The sequence below is a fragment of the Sceloporus undulatus genome, chromosome 1 (assembly GCF_019175285.1).
Source record: "Sceloporus undulatus isolate JIND9_A2432 ecotype Alabama chromosome 1, SceUnd_v1.1, whole genome shotgun sequence".
Taxonomy (NCBI): Eukaryota; Metazoa; Chordata; class Lepidosauria; order Squamata; family Phrynosomatidae; genus Sceloporus; species Sceloporus undulatus.
Window position 1 is genome coordinate 58929170 of NC_056522.1, and position 9540 is coordinate 58938709.

At 41.8% G+C, this 9540-nt stretch overlaps 1 protein-coding gene across 2 annotated transcripts in view; it reads left to right on the top strand.

The window, feature by feature from the left end:
• EIF2AK2 (eukaryotic translation initiation factor 2 alpha kinase 2) overlaps positions 1-4591 on the top strand; it is a 37033-nt gene extending 32442 nt beyond the window's left edge. For both annotated transcript variants that reach the window (XM_042446432.1, XM_042446433.1), the window contains 4 exons: positions 804-938; positions 2395-2493; positions 3818-3880; positions 3958-4591. In XM_042446432.1, coding sequence (XP_042302366.1) covers positions 804-938; positions 2395-2493; positions 3818-3880; positions 3958-4065 — 405 coding nt within the window. In that variant the 3' untranslated portion in view covers positions 4066-4591. The remainder of the gene's footprint in view (positions 1-803; positions 939-2394; positions 2494-3817; positions 3881-3957) is intronic.
• The last annotated feature ends 4949 nt before the right edge of the window (positions 4592-9540 follow it).

Sequence of the window (9540 nt, forward strand, 5' to 3'; positions counted from 1 at the left end):
TAATAATAATAATAATAATAATAATAATAATAATAATAATAATAATAATAATGACAGTACGTATAATAGGGATCTCCCAGTTCCTGAGTCAGGGGCTGTACATACAGCCCTGAAGGAGCGACATGCAGCTGCCCCTTCAGCCGGATCGGGGTTGCGGCAGTCTCACACTGCGGCCCCATTCTGGCCCACTGAGGGTGCAGAAAGGAGCCACAAAAAGCAGCTCCTTTTTGCACCCTCTAAAGGGCACCATAGTCATGGCAGTGTGGCTGCATGGTGCTCCTTCAGTACTGCATCATTTGGAGGCAGTGCCAGAGGTGCATCATGACAGCTTGTGCTGTCTGGAGCAGTGCGTGGCATCAGGGTGCCCTGTGGGGGTGGAGTCAGGTGTGCATCGTCAAGACGCTGCACCTGGACTCTGCCCCCAGGCTTTCAACCAGCATCATGCATCTTCCCACTTTTCCAGGAGGGAAAGGGCAAATGGTTGAGCACCCCTTCTTTGGGTTTCTTATTTTCCCCACAACTTCCTTGTTCCAAAGTAGGAAAGGCTATCAGCCCTATACCAATGGCTGCTAGTCATATTTGCCACATAGGATGGTGCAGTGCTTGCCCTGATGAGGGCCCTTTTGCAGTTTGAAGTGCAGGATATAAATAATAAAAAATAAAATAAGCTGTGTTTGATGAATGTTCTGCAGGGTAAGTATACTTTTGAACTGCTCCAGGCTGACTCAAAATAATGTTACCAGTTTGTATGCCTGAATATAAGGCAGTTTATTTGACTTTGTCTTTTGTGTTTGCTTCCACAGCCTTTAAATATATTCATATCTAGAGATAATAAAATAAAAATAGGTGATTTTGGTCTGGTAGCATCAGGTACAGATGAACTCTTGGAACAGCGAACACAAAACAAGGGAACAAGACTGTACATGGCCCCTGAACAGGTAATTCTTTTAACACCTGAGCAACTTCCTTCCTGGATCTGTATTACACTGCATTGTAATTCTGAGTCAGAATCTCTAGATGGAAGACACATAAAATTTTTGGTTAGATTGTAACTCATGATGTTCTCAAGATGAGCCTTCTAGAGATTATTTTATTTGTTTTTCCTAACTGGTTTACTTTTTTCCTCAAGGAGCCTCAGTACTAGGGATAGGAAGAATGTTTGAAAATATTCCAAAAAAATGGTAGAAAAACATGTTTTCTAATGTCAAGAAACCCTGATGAGAAGAATCTTGGACTGAGAGAATTTTCACAGTTTGGGACCTAGTCTATGCACATGGTTGTTTTGCATAGAAAATAGCATTTTCTGCACAGCAGATAGCATTTTCTGCATAAAAAATAGTATTTCAATGCAGAAATATAAATCACTATGCAGAAAATGCAGTTTTTGTACAGAAAATGCTATAATTGGGAAATTATTCTGTGTAAAATATACAAAGGTTAATTTGTATAGAAAACAGCATTTTCTTTGCAGAAACTGCGTTTTCTGCAAAGGAATTAATATTTCTGTGTTGAATTATTACTATCATACAGAAAATGTTGTTTTCTCTGCTAAACTACCATGTGCCACTTCTGTATAGAATAAGTCCCGAATAGCAAAAACCCTTCAAAAATTGTGCGTTTTATATGAGAAAGACTTTTTCAAAGTGGGAAGACTTTTTCACAGTGGGAGGAAGATTGCAGAAATTACTCATTGCTACTTTCAGGAAGAAATTGAGAGCTTCCAGCCAGCTTGGGGCATAGTGTATGCATGATACACGCCCTCAAGATGCCGGGAAGCCGGCTCATTCTGCCTGGCTGCCCAAACGTGGACTGGCTTCTGGACGTTCAGTGGCATGGTGTTTTGATGCTGCTTGGGCACCTTAAAGCCATGCTGGGGTGAAAAAAGCCAGCTTTTTGCTTGGGCAAAAAGGACCAGCAATTTGCAACCTATTTTTGGGCTAACAAAAAGGCAGATCGGGGCCCCGGCATGCTGTTGCCGCAGCCCCAATCCAGCTTTCTCAACAGCAATTTCAAGCCACCTCTTTGCGGTGGTCTGTTTCATCCCTCAGTGAAAAATTGCAAACTCAATGCTTTATGGTTCTCACTTCCCCATCTATTCTATTATCATAACTGCACTGTGAGATACATCATGGTTAAAAAAAAAAAAAACAAGCTTGGCCCAAAATCAGTCAGGGGGGCATAACAGCTGAATAGTAATTTGTTTGAGAAAGAACCACTTCTATTGATTTTGTAGTTATATTTTTAGATAAAATGTCAAAATGCCCTTTGAAGTTGGTAAGGCTTATATAGTTAAGCTCTGCAAATGTTCCATTTTTTAAAAAGGAAAAGATAAAGGGGCATAGTCTTAAAATGTAAGGCAGTAGTCCTAATGGGCTTTTGTTGTATTATCCACAGGAGGGGAGCACTTATGGAAAGGAAGTAGATATCTATTCACTTGGATTAATTTTGCTTGAAATGCTTTCCGCATTTAAAACAGAGCATGAGAGGACTGAGGTAAATAATCTGAAATTTCCTTTCATTTGCCTGCATATCTTTCTTACCCAAATGCGTAGGAACTAAGTATCCAAGCCCCAACCATTTGAGAGCCTTATCTCATAAGAAAAGAAATCCGAAATGAAGCAGGAGAGCAGTGGCTTTCTCCATGTTTCTCTGAATTACATTACAGTACTTCCATTCTCTTTCCAAGGGAGACAGTAATAAAAGCATGTCTTTTGTAGTACTAGAACTGTATCCTTTGGGAACAAGAATGACAGAGCTATGACATCACGTGGTGAGACATGGAGAAAGCTGCTGTTCTCCTATTCTGTTTTGGATTTCTTTTCTCATATGATACGGGTCTGAGATGAACATGATGAAGAGACTTTCTAATGTGCATGCTTAGTGATGAAAAGTGTTCAGGAGAACCTGACTAAAGAAACTTCTTAGAGCCATCCCTTTCCAGCTAGGCACTATATCACCAGAAGTCTTGAGAGACCAGCCAACTTCCTGTTCATAAAAATGACAGAGCACAACCTCACATTTTTACCAGTATCCTTCTCCATACCTCTCCTTTCTCCTTTCCCCTCTCTCCTGCCAACAGCCCTGGTACCAACCTCCCGGTTTTACCAGGATCCTTCTCCACACCCCTTTGGGGTGTGGAGAAGAGTCCATGTAAAACTGAGATGTTGGCACCAAGGCAGTTCGCAGGAGAGGGAGGAAGAAGAAATAAGGGGTGTGGAGAAGGATCCTGGCAAAACTGGGAGTTTGGTGCCAAGGCTATTGGCAGGAGAAGGTGGGAAGGAAGAGGAAAAAGGGGTATGGAGAAGGATCCAGTGGCTGCAGCAGCCAATATTGCTGCTTCTGTCTAAAATTGGAACTGTTGGTTAGAGAAGAGAAGAGAGGAAGCAAGAAGAACAACCCACCACTGGTGGTGCTACATTGTTCATGCTTGGTGCTGTGGCTGTTGGCGAGGAGAAGGAAGAGAGGGCGAGGAGATCAACATAATTCAGTAGCAGCTACTGTATGAACTTGCAAATAAGCAAAACCATGAAAAGGAAAGCCATGAATATTTCCCTTTCATGTTTGTGCTTATTTCTAAGGGCCTGCTGTAGTCTCTCATCCTCTGTGGGATCCCCTGAAAAGGGGTGATTGTTCCATTCCTCTGTAGTCATTAAAACCATTAAAGGAAACTGCATTATTTGTTGCACTTAGTTGGTTCACTAAAGAACAAGGGGAAGGAACATTTTGTTTACTATTTGGAAAGTTAGAGAAGTCTGACAATTGTTTCATCACATATATCATTAAGTGGAAATTATAAATATACTGTGTGTTTCTTCAGGTGATTCAGAGTGCTAAAGAAGGCAGACTGCCAGAAACATTCATCAGGCAGTTTCCAAGAGAGGTATGCTGCAGTAAAGCTTTTCTAATTATTCATATCCATTACGTTTGGTTTTTTTAAAAAATCTTCTTTGTTTCTAGGCAATTCTAATTAAGAAACTACTTTCGAAAGAGCCTTCAGAAAGACCAACAGCAAATGGTATTTTGAGCATGTTAAAGAAAGACCCATCCTACCCACATACTTATTAGCCAACATTGTTCAAAACACAGTGGGAGTATTTTGGTCTAAAGGTGATTGTTGCTGTTGCTAATTTGTGAAATCTTTTATGGATCAAAGCTTGACATGTCTGTGCACAATTACCTGGGCTGTATATACTGGAGATATATATGAGAGAGATTCATTGGATTCCAGAACAGTTTTCCAGCTTACTCAGCCCTACACACAATATATCAAGTCAAACTGAGTTTTCTTCCTAAGAAGTATAAAAGTACTTTTTTTCATAAAGCCTGTGCATAATCAACAAAGGTTCATTTACTTGAGTAAGGTAAAGGAAAAAAAAAGTTCTGCATGCTTTTAGGAAAGTTGAATCATTCCACAAAGAGAGAGCTCTTATCTATATATGCAGCATGCATGGCAGGCAGGCAGGAAGAGAGAAGCAAGCAATCAAGCGCAGGGAATGAAGGAGTGCCTATGTGATCCAGGAAGAGAGCAGATGGGAACAAACAAACAGGAGGTTACCATAAAGGTGCTGTACCCCAAACTCAAGAGTGCATATACATACAGTGCTCCCTCGGGTTACGAAATTAATTCGTTCCGCGGCCGCTTTCGTAACCCGAAAAACCTTCGCAAGCCGAAAACCCATAGGCGCTAATGGGGAAAAGCTGCGATTTCGTGTGAAATAGCGCCGAAAAGCACCAAAAATTTTTTCGTAACCCGAAAAAACCTTCGTAACCCGGAACAGTTATTTCCTATGGGATTTTTTCGTATCCCGGAAATTTCGTAACCCACGCATTTCGTATCCCGAGGTACCACTGTAGTACTGAGTTTAAGGCACACTCCAATAGTTTAACTGTGGATTGCCCCTTACCATATTCCTAGAGGTAGCCTTTGATATAATCTTGTGATTTTCCCATTAAATATGTTCATTGCCCAGAACTGTGGTTCAGGGCACAGTGAAGTGCTCCAGAAAATGACCCGCTTCAGCTTGGAAGAAATTTGCTTTGACAGTGGCTCTAAGCAATATGAGTAGCAGAAATCAGAAGGGTTGCAGATCTCATTCACTGTGATTAGAAACTTAATTTAAACTGAAAGTGATTTAAACTTTTTTCTACCTGTTAGATTGAAACTATAATGAATAATAGCCCCTCAATGGTAGGTTCTATTTGCCAAATTTCAGACAAATAGGTGCAGGGATTTTTGTGCTACATATTTTAAAAATATTTTTGTAAATAAAACTGCCAATCATTTTTATTCCTTGGCAGTCTGTGGTAAAATGTGCAGGAATAGTTGCATTTTCTGATGGGATCAAGGCTGCAGAAGTTTCACATGAATGGACATAGGATTTCTTGTATAAGTGCTTTCCATTTTCTTGTACAGTACTGCCTTTCCATTTGAAGTGTATACAAAAGAGCATATTCCTATTGTCAGGTCCTTGCAAAATGCATGTCTGAAAGTGACTAACCATTTAAAGGTATTCTTTCTATAACAAACCTGTACATTCACAGAAGGATAGGTACAGCAGCTTGTGTGGGAGGGAAGTCCTAAACATTTTATGGTAAGAGTGATTCACTTCAGCTTTACTTCCACTGTGTTTTATGGGCAATTTGTATAGAAGTGGAATATGATATAAATTTGTCCTGCAGGTTAAAAAGCTGAACGTTTTCAAATTGATAGGTGCTGCAACCGAGTAATCATGATGCTTGAAAACCTTTGTTATGATGTCTACATGTTTATTGCTTTTAAAATAGTGAAATATGGTGGCATTGGAAGGGTGTTCCCTGACTTTTTTAAAAAAACACTTGGTCTTATCCCTCAACAAAGAGGAAAAATGAAATCATAAGAAATGAAAACAACGCACCGCATCTCAAAAGTACAGTGATTGGGAAGACTCTTATGAAGCATGTCCAAGGATTAGGAGGTGGACTCATCAGCAACCTCTCAGTCTCCTCCCACAGATGTTTTCATTTGAGAAAAGTTGACAACACATGGCTTTTGTGCAGCTTCACTGTTCATTCTTTGGTTCCCTATGGGATTCTTTTGCCACTTGAATTCCTTGGCACGATAATGAAAAAGGAGTGGGTTTTTTTTTTCTTTTTTAAAAGATGCAAACAGTGTATCCTTTTACTTTTAAAAGTGTGGTTTCCCCCCCTTTGATCAAGATGCACACTCCCAATATGTATTGATTACATAGTCTCAAAATTGCACCAGGTAGGACATGGGGAAGAGGAAAATAGAGTTTATTTTCTGATCTTTAGTGGTGCTTGGAAAATGAACTGGACAATTTCTGGTCCTCACCTGCTAAAATAACCTGAAGGGAGTGGGGCAAATTGCCTATTTGTAAGTCATAAATCATGTTACATTGTGAGAAACAGAATATGTGTTGGAATGTATACTGTTCAAAAATTTTACTTAAGAGTTGCTTATATTGCTAAAAATTCTTAAGTTTTTGGAAAAAAAATATTTTCAGTGTTTCGTAGAAAATGAGCAAAAGATAGAGTACTGAGCAAAATCTAAGAAGGTTTGTTGACTGCTTCTGTTTGTTTATATGTTCATGGTTTTGGGTACACAACTACAAGTAATGTTGTTTCAGGAACCATATACATATATGTGGACTCTGTTTACTGGGAGGTATTCAAGAGCCTTTTTAAACTCTATCTTGTGATCTCAAAAATCAGTCAAAAATCAGTGCTCTTAGCAGCACTAAAATATGATCAGTATAAGAAACTATGGAAGAGGGAATTGGGAGAACACTAAATCCCTACCTCCTCCAAGATCTCATGCAAGTCATTGGCTGCTAGCAGCAGTAAGGAAAGTGCGTTATGCATGAAATCTGCTGGGGGCTGGTTTGATGGCAGCAGTGATAGAATGATTGGGGGGATCGCATGCAATATGTGGACTACAACAAAATCCACAAAAGAGCAACCTTTGTTGCTCAACCAAAACAAAAAATACACCATGCAGGCTGCTCAGTCTTCACTGGCTTCTTCATCAGGCAAAGACGTTAAAAATTGTATAGGTGAAGAAAAGTGATGAGGTCAGAATCACAGGCCTATTTTTTGTTTGAGATGTTATTACTGTTGTCAGTTAAGATGGGTTAGAGCAGTGCTTCCCAGCCTTTGGTCCTGTTTGTTTTAGACTTCAGATCCCAGAAACACCAGCCCAACAGTTGGGAAATAAGGGAAGTGAAGTCTAAAACATCCGGAGAATTAATGGTCTATACCATGGATTCCCAACCTTTTTGACTCATTGAGCCCTAAGGGCTCCACAGAGCACATGTTGGGAACCCCTGGTCTAGAGGAATATCAATATAGGCAAGGTCTACTTCCCTTCTTGGCCATGTGGGGGCTGGGGACAAAGGGCAATGAAAGAGAGGTAATACATTTTCGACAACAGAAAAGTAACCTCCCTTAAGATCCAGGCTGCTCCTGTCTTGTGCTAAACTAACTGGCCTCTTCTTAGGCAGAGAACACTGAATTTCTCAAAAGGTCCCTGTGCTGTTAAAACTGGAAAAACACTTAGGTGCTGTATAGGTAAAACTTGCCAATTATTGGCCAAATGGAAGAGTTTTACCTTTGTTGGAGGTAAAAACCTCAAAGAATTAAGTCCCAGTCCACTAACTTCCTCTTGTTAAAGTTTCCCATTTTAGCAAACTCTAGTATCTTCAAATCCAGGAAACATATTCACGGTAGTGGTGTTGGCCATGCAGCAAAATACAAAATCCACAAAAGAGTGATGGTTTTCTTGGCCAGTCAAAATGCAGGAAATGAATCATGCAATCTTTTGACGCTTCACTGGTTTCTTCATGTAACTTTGAGATGTTAAAAATCATATCATAGAATCATAGAGTTGGAAGGGATCACAAGGGCCATCCAGTCCAACCCCCTGCCATGCAGGAAATCTCAATCAAAGCATTCCCGACAGATGGCCATCCAGCCTCTGTCTAAAAACCTCCATAGAATCATAGAGTTGGAAGAGACTGCAAGGGCCATCCAGTCCAACTCCCTGCCATGCAGGAAATCTCAGTCAAAGCATTCCTGACAGATGGCCATGCAGCCTCTGTTTAAAGACCTCTAAGGAAGGAGACTCCACTACACTCTGAGGGAGGTTGTTCCACTATCGAACAGCCCTTACTGTCAGGAAGTTCCTCCTAATGTTAGGTGGAATCTCTTTTCTTGTAGCTTGCATCCATTGCTCCGGGTCCTAGTCTTTGGAGCAGCAGAAAACAAGCTTGCTCCCTCCTCAATATGACATCCCTTCAAGTATTTAAACATATCACCTCTTAACCTTCTCTTCTCCAGGCTAAACATCCTCAGCTCCCTGAGTCTTTCTTCATAGGGCACAGTTTCCAGACCCTTCACCGTTTTAGTCGCCCTCCTTTTGACATGCTCTAGTTTCTCAATGTCCTTTTTAAATTGTGGTGCCCAGGACTGGACACAATATTCCAGGTGGGGCCTGACCAGAGCAGAATAGACTGGCATTATTACTTCTCTTGATTTAGACACTATACTTCTATTGATGCGGCCTAAAATCGCATTGGCCTTGTTAGCTGCCGCATCGCACTGTTGACTCATGTTCAATCTGGTCTACTGAGGAGAAGAAGAAGTAGACTCCACCGCAATCTGAAGGAGTCTTTTCCACTGTCTAACAGCTCTTATTGACAGAAAATTCTTAATGTTGAGCTGGAATCTCTCTCTCTCTCTCTCAGTTTGCATCCATTGTTCCATGTTCTAGTCTCTAGAGCAGCAGAAAACAAACTTGCTCCATCCTCAATGTGACACCCCTTCAAATACTTAAACAGGGCTATTATATCACCGCTTGACCTTTTCTTTTCCAGACTAAACATACCCAGCTCCCTAAGTCTTTCCTCATAAGGCATGGTTTCCAGGCTCTTCACCATTTTGGTGCTGCTCCTTTGGACATGCTCCAATTTGTCAACATCCTTTGTGAATTGTGGTGCCCAGAACTGAACACAGGCCCTTATCAGATGAGTGTGGAACTGGGGGTTTTGCGCACTGGGTGGTTCGAATTCGCGTTATTTCGCAAAGTACCATCATACCAGCATTCGAATGGCCCAATCCGCACTCACGTGAATGCGCGAGCTGCCGAACTGAATGCGTACTGGCTCCTCTTTTTGGAGCGTGTTGGCCAGTGCGCTGATAAGGGGATTCGCGATATCCGGATTTTTGCTCTGTTCGATCTCAGTGCGAATGGGTGAATCCCCAGTCCTGAACTCCGTCGCAAGACCCCCAGATTCCAATTTTTACTTCCGGTGGGTCTTTCCTCTTGCCGGCCTCCTCCTCCTCCTCCCGGCTTGAGAGGCATCCCTGGGTGCATCCCAGGCAGGGAACAAGCGCGGGGTCGCTAGAATCGCGGCGATCGCCGCCGTTCCAGCGGCCTCCTCCTCCTCCTCCCGGCTTGAGAGGCATCCCAGGCAGGGAAGAGGCGCGGGGGCCGCTGGAATCGCGGTTCCAGCAGCCTCCTCCTCCTCCTCCTCCCGGCTTGGG